Genomic DNA, 20,133 nt, shown 5'->3' on the forward strand with positions numbered 1-20,133 from the left:
TTTTCCCGAAGCTTTGAGATGGTTAACCGGGTTTCTCGGTCGGGTTGGAGATTTGAGTTACGTGCAGGGTAATAAGGTGGGAAGAAGGAAGACAATCCACATAGTAGTACCAAAACTGAGGAAGAAAAATCTTTCAGAATAGTTGAGAGCAGAGGAATGCCCCCCTGCCCCCTCTGGGCACACAGGTGTAAACCGTTAGTGAGGTATGTTTAAGCACTTTGTTAGTGGCCTACTGCAAATGGAAAGTAAGCCCAAAAAGTGGTGTTGGTGTAATTGCAGTATAGGAATCAAATAAAATTCGCAGAGGGCTGGTGGGTTGTGTGGTTTGTTTTTTTGTTTGTGGTGGGGGTTTTGGGTGTGGGGTTTTTTTATTTGGTTTTGGTTTTTTGTTTTGTTTTTAATATATTTTTAGTATTAGTGTAGCTACCATAAAGTGACATTTTGGGTCCGCTGTGTGACCAAAAATGAATTCCTGACCCACAGCTACTGTACAGAAGGGAGCTCACCTCCTCCTAAAAGAGGAAGAATGGGTCTCCATCTCTGTCTGCTGTTTTTAGGAAAAGGCTTCTCTCATAAATCATCTTTGCTGTTTTTCAGGACTTTCTAGACTGCAGCAAAATGCAGATGAATTGGTTGTGATAATTTTTGCTGCTTCCAAAAGCAAAACTGTGCTACGGTTTTGTCAGTGCCATATACTCTTACTGTAGGCAAATTATACTCTAATGACTTGAGAAAAATATCATAACTAAGGGACAAGATGTTGTCATAAAATGAAATTAAAATACATGTTCTATGTTCTCACATTTTTGTTGAATTTTTTTCTTGTTTAGTGATGAATATTTTTGATAAATGGTGGCGAAAATACGTGTGGGGTGGAATATATCTAATTGTCATTGGCCAAATATTAAAAAGATGTCCTATTTAGAAACATGTCAAAAAAGTGAAAATAATTCCTTAGTTAAGGATCTAATTTTTTTTCCACTCATTTTCATTTGTATATACGTGATTTCTATTCATAACCTGTAGAAAGAAAGTCTGGAAACCACTGAAAAAGTTACATACGGGGTTACTAATAAGGTGTTGGTCTTTATTATATATTATACTTTTAGATTCAAGATGTCCGCTTTAACTGATGTGAAAGTAGAAAAGTTAAAATTTATAATCATAACTGAGAACACTTCAAGAAATTATAGGACTGATGCTGTACATTTATATTACAGGCTTTAATGATTAGATAAGATTATCTTAGCTCTTGGCAGCTTTGGTGAACTGCCTGTGAGAATAGTAGTTACATTTAAAATGTAACTGCAGGGTACATGATACGATGTGCTTTCAGCCAGCATTTCCTACGGGAGAGAGCTAAACACAAGCTTTTGGGTTCAAGGCTGTGTGTTGTTGTTGAGCAGTAGTCAGGCAGCTCTAGTATTTCAGAGCAGTCCATGAAACAGTTAAAAATGCTGTTCTTAGTTTATTACAGAAGCATTTTCCAGCGCTGTCCAGGTGGAATGCTAAATAAACTAATGAAAACTTAATTACTTTGTCTTCTTCACAATGCCACAACACTTCTTGTTTTCTAGAAGCTTGGTATGACCACTGGTTTTTATCAACCTTGCTGGTCTATTTCTATATCTTAGAACATTTTAAGCTGAAGAGTTTTTACAGGTGCTTCCATACTCAAAGGAATAATTTGAATAGAGGGCCACAGGTTAGGGTTTCTAACTCTTACCCTGATATATGTGAAATGCATTGTCTTAAATGATTAGATTAAGGCATGTTTAAAGATATTTGTTGTCTTTTTCTGTGTTTTAACTATTGGTGTCTGTACTTCTTGATTATCATTGTTATTTCTTCGGGACTCTGGCTTTGCAATACTCCCACTAATGGAATTGTGAGTACATCAGAAGCAAGGATTTCTTGACATTGAAAGGAATAGTAAATATTTCTTGACCACTTGTAACAACATTTCTGTAACCTTATGAATTGAGATGTCCCTGTCCCTGTGTGCTAAGGGATCTGTGGTTTTATCAAATTAAAATGACACTGGTGGTGATTCCATTGATATAAAGTGTTTGGATTTCGGAATAGTTTTCCATAAAAATGTCTCACTGCTGGAACTAAGTTGGCTGGAGATGAAGGATAGCTTAATGGCCAGTTAAATGAGAGAAAACAAAAGATCGTGATAAAGACAGCCCTCAAACCAGGGAAAGATTGTTAATGAAATCCTAAAGGTGCTAAGTGCTGTTCAACATAATTTATAAATGGTTTGGGATAGGAAGGTGACCAGAGGTGTCACACTGTCTTTTGGCAAAACTGGCTTCACGCTGCACAGAGCTGGAAAGGACGAGGAAGTTAAACCTATTTCAGTGTTGTGTGCTGATTTATGCATATTGCTCTGCATGAGACACAAGGGAGAAAGGTAAACCATGGGAACAGTTACAGGTGGCTAAGGAGCAGTCCACAGCCTGCTTCTGTGAATAACTGAGAGCAAGAATGGCAACTTGTCAGGGTTGTAGTCAGAGTTTTCACATGGTCATGACGCTGTGTCCTACTGGCGTGATCCAGCTTTCACTGGCATAAGCGTTTCTGCGCTGACTTGGGATGTGGATCAAGCCCCTTAAGATTTGTGCTAGATTTTTTTTTTTTTTTAGAGCGCATAGGACCCTGCTTGAGTGCTCTGAAGCCAAGCCTGCTTCCTGTTCCTTGCATGTGTTCAATTTTGTTCAAATAAAAAACTGTTGAAAATTTTAGAAGAATGAAACAAAATGGGAGACAAGCAGAGTGTGTACTATAAAATGAAACAAGGAAACCATGTACTTGTGTGCAAGGATTTAAAACTTTAACATTGGATATGACAATGATGAGATGCAGGTGGTAAGGAAAGGTGTGGTAAACAGTGAGAGATCCAGCAGCAGTATCATGCACGTTTAATTGAAAAGCCTACATTTCAATCAAAAAACTAATGTTACAGACATTTAAATGGACATTGTGACAGAGGTGAGCATTTGGTGGAATCAAGGCATGAATTGTCAGGTGATGAAACAGGTGGTAAAATAATTTGCAGAACTGAAGCATAAAATGAGGAAGTGCAGCGTTCTGGTGTAATACACTGTGTGACCTCTTTATAATGAGTGCCTGAGGTATTAGCGAACCAAGAAAGGAAGTCTCTCTAATTGAAAAAGATACTTTGCCATACTGGCTTCATATTTAATGCCTTATGCTTTTTAATTAATAGGTTGAAGTCAAAGTTCAGCTGAAACTTCAGTAGACTTTTTTTTTGTGTGTGTGTGTTCTTTCCTAGCAAGAATGATGACTATTTGGGTAAGAACAGACCATTTTAGAAAAACACCTTCTGTAACGCATAGCTGTATTTGAAGAGTGCTTGCTTAGTATTGAGTTCCAGATGTAAATACTGAAGGAAACTTTTTCAGTTTGATTTATCAAACTTTGTGGCTTCACAGGTAGAAGTATTTAGATGCCTCGCTTTCAATACTTTTTTCAGGATGCTGTTTATTAGATGAAACAATTATGTCCTAAAAACTGAATGATTTGTGGAGAGGTGATGGTCTCTGGCAATGTTTATGCACCCAAACCACTGCCTTTCTTGGAACAGAACGTGTTCTTATGTAGAGCTTGAAAAACAAAGAGAGTGCAGGAAAGACAGGAGCTAAACCAAAGCAGAGTATTAAATAAAAATACTACTGAGAAAACATGAAAAGGGAATGTTTATGTGGGCCTGACATATGGAGTCTTCTTCCGATACATTTTTTTCCTGCGTTGTTCCATGTAAATCTCCAGTCATTATTCAGAAGGAAGAATATGCAAGTTCAGATACATTTTTCAACAAAGGAAGATGATGTTGGATAATAGCAATATATTCTTGGAGTTTGGAGAACTTACTTTAAGGCTGGTGGACAAACCATCATGTGTCTTAACATTGGCTCAAGAAGTGGAGGGGATTCAGAACTTCAGAGCCTCACTGGAGATGTGAATGTCTGTTTTCATACAGCAGAATTATTCTCTTTTCATGAAGAGTGAACAGAATAAATGGTATTGGACTTCACCTGTAAGGGACCCCCTTCCTGATTTGGTTTATGTCAGCTGAGACTATTGATTCCTTTTCAAGACAGAGTTCAGAATAGAAGCTCTTGAGAATTTTTTTTTGTTGGTGGGGGGTGTTTGTTTTTTTGCCTGGTTAGCCTGTGCCTTCAGTTTTTAATGTGAAAAGTTCTGGAAAGATTGAATAGAAGAAATCAACTGGTAGGATGTGGTGGTTAGTAATGAGGTGTCTCTTGGTACAAATTATTTCCATTGATGTGAAATCATTGCATGATGTAAGAAGAGCAGCTTTCGTAAGAGCTGTTTCCACCTGACACATGAGTAGCTTTGGAGAATTTACATCGGTTAGAATCACAATTAACTTGACACAGGAGCAAGTTAAGCTGTGGTAATGTCAGAACATCTGTGTTTATGCTTTGTAGTGTTTTGGCGAACAACAACTTGCAGTGCTGCTTTCAAACCTGTTAAGTTTTCTGTTTGCTTGGCTGCTTTGCATGTGCTAGGCTGCTGATGACTTGCACTGCCTTCCAAACTGATTTTTGCACTTTCTCTTTCCCCAAGAGGAAGATGCAGTGAATGGGCCTGTCTGAGCACAGAACTCAGGTCACATTGGAAGAATTTGCTATGGCAGTGGGCAGTAGCTCTGTAGCAGAATGTGTACAGAACTGCATGAAGACAAAGCTTGAAAATGGTTTGCAAGTGTATTAGATATAAAGCTGGCAGTCTAGCTGTGCTTCAGCCATCGCTCTGTGGTATGAGGGACTGAATAGGATTTTTATGTGACTAAAAATAAAGGTGTGTTTTGTGTCGGATGTGAATGATGAACTAAATGTTAAGACGACTGAAGACAGTGAATACGTACAGGTTTATGACAAAAAGCCAGAGACTGTTTTGTTTTGCTGGAGGCTGTTTTGTTTTGCTCGAGGCTGAGCACCCTTAAAAGCCAAACTGAATGCTGTATGATAGTGTCGCATTGTCAGGCAGCCTTCCGGCCCTTCGAGCTGCCAGCTGCCCTGTGAGCGTATGGTCTTGTTCTTTCCTTCAGTACAAAGGATCACTACTAGAATGCTTACCCAGTGGCAGTTGTGTATTTTTCACTCCATAACACTTCTGCCTGGGTACTTAGATTATAAGTTCTGAATTGTTTTCTTGTATGTTTCAGTTTTTCCTTGCATACTCAGTTTTGAAAATGTCCTCTTTCACATCCAACATCTTTCACATCCAGCTGCTTCTAACTCTGCCAGTGCATAGTGTGTAAGCCTTACTGCAAACTACAATTTTGCTAGCTTGCCCTTCAGACCTAGGGCAGGTTTATTGCTGAACATAGTGATGTGTGCTTAACTGCTGAGGTTTTTAACATGGAAATAAGTTTACCAATAACTGACCTTAGGATGGTTCTAATTACATACATGATAGCTCATATCAGAGGTTGAATTTTTTTTCTTAATCGATTCTGAGCCTTTGCAGGAAGGGTATGATGCCATGACTTTTGCTAATGGAGTTGGGAGAGCTGTGCTTCTGAGCTGATAAAGTAATACTCATGTTGATGAACCGGCTCACCAGTACTGAAAACCTCTGCCCAGATCTCAGTGAAAATGTTTCTAGCCATTTTGGAATATTGCTGAAATATTATTTCCCACTAATACAAGCTCATTTCCCAAGTCAAGAAATTAATCTGATTGAAGTTATTCCATGAAAAACAGGCAAGGGTTTAGCAGGAAGAAACCTTGTGAAGCTGGATTGTTCCCTTTAATAGCATCTGATGCATGATGAAATTTAGGAGGCCTTCATGGCTGCATCACTCAGGTTGGAATTGTGCCTAACACTGAAAATTCAAGACTCTTGTGAGGTGTGTGTCAATTTGTTTTTGTCCCTCTCATCCTCACTATGTTCTTACTGCCTGTTAGTTCAGCCATACAGGGAGGTGGGGAAGATGTGGCTCTTGCTGCACTGGTTTCTGTAGCCAGCTTCATTAGATGCTGTGGTGTTTGACTTTCAGAGCTACAGCTGGCAGTATGGCAAATGCATGCTGCTAAATCCTGTGTGTTCTTGTCAGTGTCTTGAGACAGAACTATGCCTCATTCAGAGGAAGTTGCACCGGCTGCTTGAAAACTGGTATTGATAAGGGGGTTGAGCGAAGAATCGTGCAAGCTGTAGAAAACAACCATGTTAAATGTTGAGATTTTTACTGGCCTGTTGTTCTATATCCTGTCTCTTTTTGAGGTATCCATAGGCAATGTTCTAAGTTTTCACTAATTTTAATGTTTCGTATTTTATTTGCTCTGCTTTTGCTACCTGGGGTGATAGGAAGACTATCAGGCTCTAGGAAGTTTCAGTTAATAGATCAAAGTATTAAGCTGACAGGAGTTGGTAGACATTTCAAAAATTTTAAGCCTCAATTGCACATGGGAAGCAGCAGCTAATAATGGGTTTCAGATCCATGGTTACAACTTGGCCGTCTAGTATTTAGCCCTCTGCTGAGCCATTCACCTGTGATAGTGTTTTTTGTTCTCAGATTGAAACATTTACCCAGACGATGTGATACCATATGCTGCAGATAATTTCAGTAGACTCATTAGTTTTTAGCGCATCTATGGAATAATAAAAATTGTTCCTTCAATGTAAATAATCTTTTCTATTAAAAAGAATATTAACCACACCTTTAAATATCATTTGATCAAGTGCCTGAGGCTTTTTTGAAATAACTCCCAAAATGTTAGCGTACTAGTTTCCTCTTTGGGAAATAAAGGCACAACTTTTGACTGGGAACTGTAACCAATGTGCAGGCGATCCTCTTTAATGTGGGATTTATTATGAGGAAAAGACCCTGGTAATTTCTGTGGGTTTGGCTGTTACATTTAGCAGAATGCTTTTTCCCTTTCCAGATGCATCCAGCATCTCATTGCGGGTGCATATTCTTTTGTTTAGAAATAGAAACATATAACTCATTAGGCAAATTTGGATTTGTAAATGTGTTGAAGTGCTAAGGCAAGACGAGTGATGTGAGAAGTTTAAGGAAACTATTTTTGTGATATATATAATTTGTGATGTCTAGAAGGTTTTTGGCTCTGTGCTGCTTATACTGAAAATGCCTAGTGTAAAGGTAGATCAATTTTCAAAACTAATCTTAATTTCAGGAGGTTGTCAAGTTTCTGATCCAGGTTTTTATTTGACCTGTATTACTACTACAAGCAGCCAATTAGGGTGTTAAGTTATACACTTTTCTCTGCAAATAATGATTTATTATTTTTAAAATATCATTTAATAAGGTTCTTTCCAAGTTTTAGTCTAAACCATCTGTCATTACTGTAACTACAGATAAATCTGTAATTGTCTTTATTTTCTCCCACAGATTAAATATTTAGAAGTTGGTTGATGAAGCCACATCACTGTGCTGCTACATTGAGTCTCAGCATGAACAGTTCTGGTAAAGTGTTCGTCTTGATTAAGTATTTATATTTAGTGGGACTGAGAAATACAATTGTTCCCAGAGCTTTGGCACCTCTACAGTATTCTCATAAGAATAAAGATGATTCAAATAAATGTCAGAAAGGATTTGCTGACTCCTGGAATTAGGCAGTTGTGTGATGCAGAATATTCTTTTGATATCAGCGTGGTGTTAAAGTGGCTCACTAATTTGCAGACTTGAAATACCAATCAAACAGCTGAACTTAAACAGTGTGATGGTTTTCTCTTTACATAAAGTGAAAAAGACAGGAAACTGAGATAGTTTGTGGAAGATACCTACTGGGTGAGAATGATTGTGTTTGATTTATTATTATTTTAATTGCCTAATGATGCTAAGGGACAGTCTAATTAAAGTCCCTGGAGAAGTCTTCAGAGGAAGAAGGATAAATATTGGAAAATATTATTTATAGCCTTTAGTGTTTCCACTCACTGAAATAAATACAAAAATGAAATTGAAGGGCTGGATCACATCTTCTGAAGCTTGTCCTTTAGGTGAGCAATGTAGAAGAGTCAAACACATCTGCACAGATAATAATAGTGATGTTGGGACTTTAGTAATGACTTATGTTGCCTCCACCTAATCACAGATCCTCATCCTTGTGTTCTGATTTTGGCAGAACATAGGATGGACTCCTGTCAGGCTGTCATGTAGCCTTTAATGGCCATGAAAATATGCCAGCATATAGTTCTGAGTTGTATTTCAATTTGGGATGGCGTTTTCTGGCAAAAAAAAAAAAAAATGGCATCAGATAACAATGTCCCTACCCTCTCAGAGACAGAGTAAGAGTTTTCTTTAAGTGGCTTGCTATTTTCCCCTCTTTATGGCTTACCATCCTCCTGGTCTGGTAATGTTACTGCATAGTTAATTGCTCTGTAATCACGCAGTTAATCTAAAATAATATAATAATGGGGTTTTTCCTTAGAATATTTTGAGAAACAGCTGTGCCACTACGCTTACATTTAAAGGGACATTCTGATCTATATGGGGGGTGGTTATGCACTGTACAAGATAGGGGGCATAGCTTCTTATTTGACTTAGCTGTAGCCAGGGAAGATAATCCGATACGATTTTTAGGCTTAGAGATGATTATCTAGTGCATGAAAGAGATTGTCTCCCCCAAACATTTATTAATCTATGCTTTGAATACATTTAAAGTAGACCTGATAGAAGAAATTCAGGGAGAAGATCATGAAAAAAGAAAACACCTTTTATTGACAAGACCAATTTTAATCATGTCATAGGAGCTGCTTTGCCTCCCATTCAAACTCCCATTTGACATCTAAAGTAGTCTCATTTAAAAAGTTTTCTTTACAAACAGTGGTTGTTCTGAAGTACAGTCAAGGGCTTTGGTGGCTCTTCTGCCCAGTTGTGAAAACAGCATAGTGAGTCCTGACTGCCTGGCAATTCAAAAAAGATAAGACTGGAGCATGCTTAGAAACTGCAAGATGATGATTTTGAATGTGTTGAATGTGAACCTGGTAAATAACCCTGTTAAGATTTTTTTATTTCAATTTTGACATAAATTAGAAGGAAGGATAAATTTTAAGTTAAGCCATGCATTTCTTGTATACAAATATAGTGAATGATGTGTTGTAGCTCTTTACTTGCCATTCTTCCATGTTGCTTTGAAAACTGATCATGGGGAAAAAAACATCTGGAAACCAGAAAAAAAGGTTTCTCTTGCTCTCTATTTCTGTGTCACCAATAACCTTCACAAAAGCTGTTGCCTGCTCTTCCATAGAGGTAGGCCTTCTGATGATTTGAGATTTGGGTAGGAAGGTGAGGTCCTCTTCCCTTTTTTCTTGTATGTCTAAAGTATTATGGCTTCTTTCTTCATGAGTTTCTTGTGAAATTATTTTGTCTTCTACATCCTTTATGTATAGAAGGACAGCACAGGTAGAGGGACTGGTGGAACTGGGAAAACGTCCTCTCCCAAACCTGTCATAAGGCAAATGTATTGATTTCTCTGAATGAAAAGCAGAGCAGCATGTATGTGTCTCACTGTCTGCTAGCATGCATACTTCTATTAATATAAACAGAACTAGATCTGTTCGTGTGCATGTTTTATGACATGCTGCTCTGTCTTCCAAAATGTCCATGCAATCACATAACATTATATCAGTGAGCAGCTTATAGAAGATCTGAATGAAAGCCATGCAGATGTAGTCTCATGGCTTTCTCGTAGGGCTGAGTTTTGTAAGTATTTATGTACACAAGATTTTCTGTTTACAGTTTGCATTAAAGACACGCCCATTTCTTTTAACTATACGAATAGGAGATTGTTAGAAATATATTTTTGGAGAACCACCCACAAAATGCTTACACTCTGTAAGATCTTATTCTGTGTTACAGATTTTCTTCCTAGTTTAGCTTGGGACATTCTACAATTATATGATTTAGTATTTATTTTTGAAGAGTGTTATTCTTGTAAATCCTATTAGAATTACTTTTATGGAGCTACTGTAACAGAGCTGTTTTTAAGTAATTGGGAAACAGTGAGGCACATCTTCAAATTTGAAGTGACCTGATTTATTGAATCCAGATAATGAGTGCTTTCATAAGTTCTGTCCACATTTTTTAGTCCATTATCAAGGCTAATAGACAAGACATTAAGAAAAGCAGATTTTGATCTGCTGTTTCTGAGACCAAGAGTTTGATGTTGTTGAAATAAGTGGTGCACCATTTACTTCATATACCAGGTAATGGTGTTTTCTGTTTGTTTTCTTCTGTTTTCCCTTTTTATTCCCTTTGCTCCTGATGACATTTTCAGTAATATTAAATTTTTCCAATAGATCATTTACTTATATACTATCAAAAAGTTCATATTGTGAAATGTCAATGAGTAGTACTGCTGAAGGGTTTGGGGATTTTAGTGCTTTGGGTTTTATTTCTGCTTTTTCAGACTCCTCAGTTGTATTCTATATACCATTGCTACTTTCTCACCTGCCAACATGGACCAATAATTAAAGCTAACCACAACATGAGCATGTTTATCCTTAATTTGTGCCTTTTCAGGAGTGCAGGGGGAGTGGACACTTCTTTAATTACACACTTGCTTTGATGTCATGAATGCTAAGCTGCTTGAGAACAGTTTTGAAATATAGTGTCAGCTACTTTGGGATATTTCTTGCCTTTAGCCCAAAATAAGTGTCACATATAAAAGCAGTGGCCCAAAAAAGCTACTGTTTCACTTCAAAGGTTTAGAGAAATTAAACAAATTCTTTATTTGCTTTTTGGTGGTTTGCTGGTAGTAACAGTTCTGTTTCCATTACATTTGTGCTCATATTTTTAGGCAATATTCTGTGCGTTCATTGAAGATTGAAGTAATACTTACATCTTCCCAGCTATTTGGCACTTACTACTGTGCATGACAAATCACTGCATTTCTCACAGTTGAACAAATTTTGGCAACTTTGGGATGATAACTATGTATCTGTAAGGATTGCTTAGGAGATTGGTATGCTTGAATACAATTACATGGTGCAAAGAAGATTTGTTTTATTTAATGAAATGCAATATGTTGGTATAGCAATATTGTTATGCTTCTTGTGTTTAAAAGTGTTTTAAATGTTCTTGTTTTCAAAAAGTAGCATTCTTATCAGTACACTTAAGTGTAAAAATTTATTAACATCTACAGTTTAATTATATAAAATGTAACAAACCAAATACACCCAACATCTTAGATTTTCTGCAATAGTACTCTATTTTATAATCAGTTCACTTGGTTTTCTGCATATATATATGATCAGACTAGAACTACATTTACTTGACTTTTCAGTTGTATCATTCTTTGTGTCAGCGTCTGAAGCAAATTGCCTTCTACTCAAAGATTTTGAGCAATGAAACTTAGCAGTACAAGTTCCCTGAGATTTCTGCGATAATTAAAACATTTTGATATTAGTCCCAGATTCTGTACTTAGAAATCAGCACTCTGAAGACAGTTAAATGAGAATGGACCTTTGCAGAGTTGAGATTTTCTTGGGGGAGGAGGGGGCGGTTGCAGGGGAAATCCATTCTTGCTTTTTCTTTTTGCTCCCCCGCCCCCCATTCATTCTGAAACTATGACTTGATGAATATCATTAGGCTGTAATCCATTTATTCCATGTGGTGATTGGAAAAGAGAACTGGATATTTCATTTGGACTCAGTGAACCAGTGTCACTCTGAGCTGAGCCCCCACTGCCATCAAACTGAGATATTTTCTTCTTGATAATTTTTCTTTCTTTTGCTCGGCGATTCTGGAACCAGATTTTCACCTTCGGTGTTACAAAGGATATCTGATTAATTCAAAGTACTGCTCAAGTTTTTACAGTAATAATAACAATGAAAATATAAATATTTTTAAAAAAGCTATAAAACCCCAACCTAAGAAACCCCACAAAAAACCCACACAAAACCCGTAAAACCCAGCCCCATCCAAAAAAACCCCACAAACCAACCACTACCACCAAAACCACCCACCCACACACCCCCCAAATAAAAAAAACACAAAACAAAACACTGGATCTGTGCAGTGAAAAATTTTTGTTCTCTGTATTCTTTTTCTGCATCATAATCAATAGAAAATGGCTTTCTTTTTTTAGACCTGCTGTAAAGTGAGCTTGCTGTGTTATATTTAAGAATGTAGGAATCAACTTACTCATTCAGATTCAGGGGTCTGCCTAGTTCATCATCTAAGCTTTGACAGTGGAGTGTGTCATACTTTAGGAAGATGCAATTATGAATAATTTGAAGGTTGCAGATTAATTCAAATCCAAGTAGTGAGGGTTCTTTTTCTTAATTTATATTGTGATTAATTTTTGTGTGTACATATATATTGATGTGTTTTTAAAGTTTTGAATTTTTTTTTTTACTGGACTTTATATATGTATATTTTATTTTATATGTTTATATATATATTTATATATTTTTTCTAATACATACTTTTATATATGTATTTTACAGGTACAAATGTACTGTGTCACATGTATGAATATATCGACATTACTTAATGATAGTGAATTTTCCAGGCTAGGTATGCATATGTAAAGACTCCTATCTGTTTGAAATTTACTTTTAGTTTAACTATATTTTCTTATGTGAAAGTGTGAATAGGTAGATACACTGTTTGTTTTCCTTATCATTAAGGTTTTGTGTTCTTATTTTGCAGGTTTTGTTACATCCTTTAAGGTGTGTTGAATACGATATAGAAAGTTGTACCATTGCTTTGTATTAAAAAATCTCATTATTATTTTCTAGTTATTTTTTTTTTTACCTTTACTGGTAATAAGAGTAAGAAGTATTTAGCTTTGTCATGACTCCTGTGGAAATGCAGATAAATTATGTATTTTGTCAAGTTACACTTGAAGGAAATTTACATAGCTGTTGCTCTTAAAGCCATACCAGTCAAAAATTGGAAAAGGAAAACGTTGATTTTGTACGGTATCACTGGTTACTCCAGGCATGTCTGTGTTCTAGATCAGCCAGCTTGCATAATGTTAAGGTGGAGGTTTTTAATCTTTCATAATTGCAGTTCTCTGAAAATTTCCAATGCAGTTATATCCTAATGTATAACAAACTTCAGTCTGTTGATGACAGGCTTGTTTGTCATAATTTCTGGGGCCACTTAACAGTCTGCAGAGTGTTATCTATGTACTATTTGGGTCTGGGATTGAACATCATTACACTACAGTATGTTCAGTGCTTGATCCTAGAATACTATTGCTTATCTATGGATCCTTACACTTCCAGCCTCAATAAGTCCCTCTCTATTCCATGTTCTTGCACAGACTGAATGCAGAATCAGAAGAGGCCACTGAAAGAGGAGAGTAGTTTAGACAACTGAATGTGCTTATTCAGAAAGAACAAAAGTTTGTAAAATTCTAAAAAGAAAGATCTCTTGTTTAAATTTACCTGGGGGCAATAAATCTGGTTGCTAAGGTATGAGATGCCTTATTCGGTATCACCAAATCTTCCCTTATCCTCCAACTGTAGCAGAACCATTGTGATTCTCTTGCGTAAGGAGGCTTGGATTCAGCAGTTACTGTATTTGCAGACTGCAGAGCTGTGCTTCCTAAGTGTGCTCTCCAGCTCAGTGATTTTAGGAAATTCTTTATCCTGAATTCCTCTCATCTTTGTATGAACACAGCTAAAATACCTGGGCCCCTGCTCAGGAGACTATTCAGGACAGAGCTAAAGTATGTACTTAATATGAATGAATGCAGAACTGCTTTCCAAGAAGCAATGCATCTAAGTATGCACTTGAAAATTTCCTGAACGTATAGTCTTGGCTACATGTATGTGTACAATAGGCATAGAGATTTGGCACCAAATTTTACAGGCTAAAGTACCCAGTGTGTAATGGGTATGAACTACTGCTGTAGGTGAAGTACCTGTGAATATAATAGCAAAAAGAGATCCTGACTTGAAAAATCAAAGGGTGTAAAAAAATCCTGAAAGTGTTTTGAAAACTGAGGAAAAATGTGGCCTGTGGAAATAGTGGCAATAACTTTGTAACAAAAATACATAGCTATCTGGTTTGATTGCTCTTAGAATATTGAGTTTTTGTCTTCCTGGCTTATACCTGAAATATAGCCAATGCTTCAGATTTTTTCTGGCCACTGTTTTGTGTGATTGCAAGAAGAAATAAAATAGTGAATGTCTTGACTGTTGAGAACATAGCTGAGATAATGTTTAGCTGAACTGTTTGAATTCTGGCTGTCTAGCAAGCTATTATGCATGTAAGAATAAGTACTTTTTGTAGTATAAATGAATTCCTAATATGTAGTTACCCATAACTGCAGATTTCTGTCAGATTAGTCTATTTATTTATTTGTGTTTGCCTAGTGTATTTTCTGTGTGTTGAATATACTCGGAAACTGTGTCATGGCTGCCTTCACAGTACTCTGGGATACAGAAGGTGAATGTTGCTCATGTCCCCTGGCAGTAACAGTGTCTGGTGAATGGGTGCATATGAATGATGGATATTCTCTGTGTACCTGTCTTTCAGATAGTCCCAGGTTTGCTGCAAGTTCTGACTTTCTCCTTATTGTAATGTATCTGTTGCAGTGAAATTCCTTCTCTAATTCTAGTCTCTGATGATCTGTGTAAACAACTCGGTACTTTTCTTTTGTTCTTGTTTTACCTGTTTAGGAAAGAAATATTATTAGTATGTTGAATTTTATTTTCTATAGCATCTTTCTTTCAAACATCTCAAATATTTTAGAGACATTAATTAAACTACAGAGTACTTGTATGCGATTCTTTTCTGTGTTACAGAGAAGGAATATGAGGTGCAGGGTGAATAAGTCAGTGAGTATTGGTTATCATAACTGTCTTTCCCTCTTTATCTCACTCTGGAAACATAAATTTAAATGTAAAGCTCTTAGGTGAAAAACACCCTGAAGCATCTTAAATAATTCATAGCAGTACATAATTGGTGCTGGCTATATTTGATCTCAGAGGGGTTTCATTTCAGTGCTCATTGAAGTGACTTCCATGTATATGTGGGCATACACAGGATTTCAAGACTGAAACTCAGTCACAATTTGTTTAGTTGTACCACGTCCTAATTCTTTATCTGAGTTTTTAAAAATCACCCCTCTAACACAAAGAAATGTCCTACTAGAAATGCTTTCACTTTCTTGTGTGGCCATCGGCCATGCTTATAAGTTCCATAATAATTTGAATTATTTTTTTTGAAAGATCCAGTCTTGCAAGATGCTGAGTGCCTGTAAGGGGTATTACTGGGGGTACTCCATGCTGAGCTTTGCTTTTGATTTGAAGGCACTTGGCAATTTGTAAGATGGGGCAATAAAATACTTGTAAAAGGATTTCAGTATCATCTAATGTGTAAAAGAAATATTCCTAGATATGTTGGATAAATACTATTAAGAGAAGCATTACTTCATGTTTAGAAGATATCTCTCATTTCATAGACTTTTTTTAAAACAATTTGTCGTGTAATAATTATACTGGGAGATCACTTTTCAACTTATTTGTTCTCCTTTGCACTTTCAACAGCCAGCTAGATAGTTTTCCTTTTTCTTCTGATCTTCCCAGTTTTTTTTTGATGTGAGTTTTCTGGGACAAACTGTAGGACAAAGACTTCTTTAAAGTGGTTCCCTAAAATCCATTGAGGTGTTAAGATGAAGCACACGCCACACAAAGGAGCGACAAGGAGATCTTATCAAGAACCCCTTTCACATTCAGAAACACAAGCCAATTGGTTTGGAATTTACAAGCCCTAAACAAATGTCAGACTCTTTCATCTTAGCAGAGAAAAAAAAGGACAGAAATAGATGAAGGAATAATTTTTCCTCAGTTCTCTTTAATTTTGGACCAACACTGAGGATAGGGTGCAGTATTTTTATCATAAGCCTAGAGGCAGACACAGCTTAAGACATTTTGAAATACGCATAATTAAGGATGTTTTCCCAAATCCTATGCCACTTTGACTTCTAGTGTACAAGGTTTTCCTGCCTAAATTTGCAGGACTAAAACAGTCATCAAAGTGAGTTTACTTTTTCCCAAGGTACAAATTGTTGGCTTTGAAATATTTTCTCTAAGTGATAGTTACAATGTTAACAATAGTATAGATATTCAGGTTCCTTGTAAACTGAAGGCTTAGAAGGTAATCTTTGAAAACAAGTTAAAATTCAACAGGGTTATTCCGGCTTCACTATAATCAGCAAATATAACCATTATTTGAGGGGGTGGAGAAAAGGAGTAGTTTTCCCCATTCCCCTTGGTCATAAAATTCACAGAGCATTTCTTCTGAAGACAATAAAGCTAGGAGAAGGCCTCTTTATTTGCTGTGAAAATCATCACCCTTTCCGGCAATATAACTCCTGAAGAAAAGAGGGAGAAGGAAGAGACAAGACTGCATATCAAAGCAAAGTGAAGTGTTAAAAGGGTCTGTTGCCTCAATATGACAGATAGGCCTCAAAACCTCAGACAATGTGGGCCAGTGGAAAATAGATGTCACAACTAGTTTACAAAGAAAAATAAATTAGCATTAGAGCAGAGGCATGGCCTTTTTCCCTGCTTTTCTATTTTGCTTTCTGGCTGTGTTTCTGCTGTGATGTAATCTGAATTACTTGTACATCATTGCTTGTTTAAACAAAGGCATAAAGTGTGTTGACTATAGTTTAAAAAAAAAAAGCTGAGACTGATCTGGCAAAATATAAAAACACTGTTTTCCTGTTGTTTAGTCCCCTTAAAGTCTGTTCTCTTTCTGAGAAGGATCACTCCCAGATGAAGTTTCATACAAAGTTTTGAAAGATATAACAGCTGTTTTCTAGTCCCTTGTTTAGATGCCTTCTTTTCAATAAGTTTCGTGCTTTGAATGCTCACTCGTTCTCATAAAATACACATTTTATACTGTTGATTACACAGATTTTAGAAATTAATTGTTCTGAAGTTCTGCTCTTATGTAACTGAAGCTAATTAGGCATATTGTCATTGATTTTTAGCAAAACGGCATCAGACTGTAAGGAATTCTGTAGACCATGTTCTTATTTTGATAGCCTGGCTGGGAAGTTATCTTTACCAAGATAACCCACTCTTAATTTTTGGTTTTTAAAAATTCCTTACTGCCTCATATGTTTGCAATGTCTGTGTATTTGAAATAAGAACAGGTTTGGTTATGAATATATGGGTAGGTCTTTTAGTAAGAAGATATATGATTTCAAATAAAATTTTATCTTTGATAGTCTGTTGAAAGGACGTAGTATTTCTGTCTTTGTGATGTTGTTTCATCCTGAGAATTGACTTGGTCAGGTAAATTTCCATCTCACTTTTTCTGCAATTTATTTTTTTGTATAAAATGCTGAACACAAATATTGAATCAGAATGTAGTGTATTTAGTAGAGTCTAAATAGAGGAGAAAAAAATTCACATTAACATCCCCTCCCCAAAAATAATTCTTACTGTCTTTAGGACAGTATTTCAGTAGGCTTCCTCATTTAAATAGAGGTGTTTTGATTTCTGTTATTCCATGCTGCTCATAGACACTGACATGTGTACATGCCGCTAGTGAAGTTAAGAACATACACATATTTATGTTTATAAATACATTTGTAAAGTTTAGGGCTACGATTCTGAAATTGAAGAGCAATGAACTGTATTAAGCAGTGGTAATATTGAAGGGGAGGAGCCAACAGCTACTTTGATAGCATGAATAATATTATGGCAATAAGGAAAAGCAGCAAATCTGTTTCAAAGAGAGGTTATAATGGCATCAAGTAAGTTTTCTTGCATTGTCTTCTAGAGTAAGCACTCATAGATTAGTATGTAGCTGTTACATGCCTCATTCCAGACTTGTCATTATTTGTTTGAATTTCCTTTCATTTTTCACAACTTTTTACATCGGTATTAAAATTTTCCAGTTTTGCAGTTAATGTTGTTTTAAGAACACCAATGAAAAGCTAAATCTAGTTGGTACTTCTCTTGTTTTGCAAAATACCACATTTGTGCTCTACTCTCCCTAACCCTTTTTTAAGCTGGGTTGATGTCTTGAGCCCAATTCTGTGAATTCAGTTTTTAACACTTCAAAGGACTGGGCTGTAGGAATGTACAGCCTCAGGTCATGTATCTATTGACAGGCCCTGTTTCACCTGTCCAGCGTTGTTCATAAAGTATTTTGGCATCTGTAAGTTCTGTGTAAGTACTTTTCAGACTAGAGATAATTTAAGCACGTGACTGCTTTTCTGAATTGCATATATATTTTATGAAGTTGAGCAAGTGTGTGGGAAACCTTTCAGGGTCTTCCATGTCTGTGCAATAAGTGTAAAACTGGATTTTAGATTTTTGAGTATTCTTTAAGAATGCTAACACGTATAAAATTCAGTGATGGGACAGAGAATGGGTTGCCTCATTGACATTCAGTAGTTTCAACTGAATTTGGTCTGCACCGAAATCTTGCATCACTTTTACACTTGGAAATCCCCAATGATGTTAATGAAGTTACTGCTGATTTACATGAGTATACATAAGGGGGAAAAAACAGACTATGAATCTGCCTGGCTTTGAAGACCTTTGTAGAGGCTCCAAGTGGAAGGATGGCATTGTGATATCTTAGTGTTCACTAGGCGTTTTGTGTTTAGTAACAGTGGCAAAACTGTGTCTATCTGCTTTATAACTAAGAAACAATTACCAGACTAATCTGAAGGAGCATTGTGTCTCAAGCAGCAGTACTGATTTTCTGTCTTCTAAGATTGCTCCAATTGTAATTGCTGCTCTTGCTTTAGAGCATTTTCTTTGATGCTTTCTAACACACACTTACTACTTCTAACCTTAACAATAGATTTAGCAAACCTTGCTACACCTAATTTACACCTTGGGAATATACACAGAAGGGTTCATCTGGCGTGCAGTTTGTGACAAAACCAGGCGCATCAATGAGTGACACTTGCAAGAAAGTGATTTTTAATTGTGTAATTGTGGCAAGCTGCAAAATTCTGGCACATGAGAAAAATATGTAAAACCAATTTGAAAATAAGATTTATGGATGACATATGTCTGCAAACAAAATATGCTGATCATTTGAGTCAGATTACTTCTCTAGGAATATGTCTTCTCACCTAATATAGGGAGAAAAATAAGACCCAGGAACAACAGCAGAAAATTGCATAATCAATACCATTGGAACAAAGCACATAATTTTCTTTAAATGTATTGAAAAGTCTGTGAAGATTTTACAGATCAACCTGATTTTATATTGATATTTACCTTGTGGCACAAAATAATTCTGTAGTATTTTTGCCTGTAACTGTTAAATGTTCCTGCATTCATTGTTCCGTAACAGTCTCAAGAATATAAAGTTTTTCATCCAAAATGCTTTACAGAATGTTACAACAAAGATTCCTGCACTTGAGTGAGATGCAGCCATATCTAAGCACAACAGCCATCCCACTATAGTAACCACAGAAAGCTTTTATGGGGTGAAAGTGAAACTAGTGCAAATTTAGTTGAAACTGCATTAAACAGCAGTAGGCTAAATAAATGTCATAAATGGCCCACCAACCTATGTGCTTCAAGTAAAGTTAATTATTTATAAGATCGGTGGTAGCAGAAGATGCTTTCTCGGGCTGGAAGTTGAATTTGTGCTTACCAGTAGTGTTAGCTTGCACCGTTTTCCTCATCCATTCGTAAGAGCTGTGCCTTTGGCTGTTGGGAGAGATTTGCTGTGCATTAATGGTATCTACAGGAGGTAATCCCCCGGATCCAGCGGGATGGAGGGAGCTATAATCAGCAGAACTGTAGGAGACCTGTCCAGGAGACGAGCCATTGATCTGTGCAGCAGCAACTGTGCTGGAAGGTCCTGGGCCGTAAGCGTTCCAGTCCTCCCGCTGTGGGCCATAGTGAGATCCCCAGGTTCCCGCAGGCTGTCCATGGGTGTCCAGAGTTGGCACATGATGATATCCCATGTAATCTGAATAGGGTGGAGTAGACACAAAGTTTTGCACTGGCAGGTTGTTATTAGCCCTTGCAGATCCTGGGTACATGCTGTTCTCTTTATCCAAGAGAGAGTTCACATGCATGATTGTCACTGATTGTAAATACGTTGTCACAACATCTTGTTCTTCAGTATTCTCTTTTGCTGCTTAAAAAATAATTGTGTTTGGTTTT

General features: G+C 36.7%; 1 protein-coding gene across 1 annotated transcript; it reads right to left on the minus strand.

The window, feature by feature from the left end:
* Nucleotides 1–11,483: 11,483 nt before the first annotated feature.
* Nucleotides 11,484–20,133, minus strand: LOC130158853 (homeobox protein CDX-4-like). The gene is made up of 3 exons (XM_056359933.1): nucleotides 19,616–20,133; nucleotides 14,502–14,647; nucleotides 11,484–11,780 (listed from the first exon to the last, which is right to left on the minus strand). Exons 1-3 carry the CDS (start codon nucleotides 20,043–20,045, stop codon nucleotides 11,574–11,576), a joined length of 783 nt encoding a protein of 260 aa, XP_056215908.1. The 5' UTR covers nucleotides 20,046–20,133; the 3' UTR covers nucleotides 11,484–11,573.

This window comes from Falco biarmicus, chromosome 14 (assembly GCF_023638135.1).
Source record: "Falco biarmicus isolate bFalBia1 chromosome 14, bFalBia1.pri, whole genome shotgun sequence".
NCBI lineage: Eukaryota > Metazoa > Chordata > Aves > Falconiformes > Falconidae > Falco > Falco biarmicus.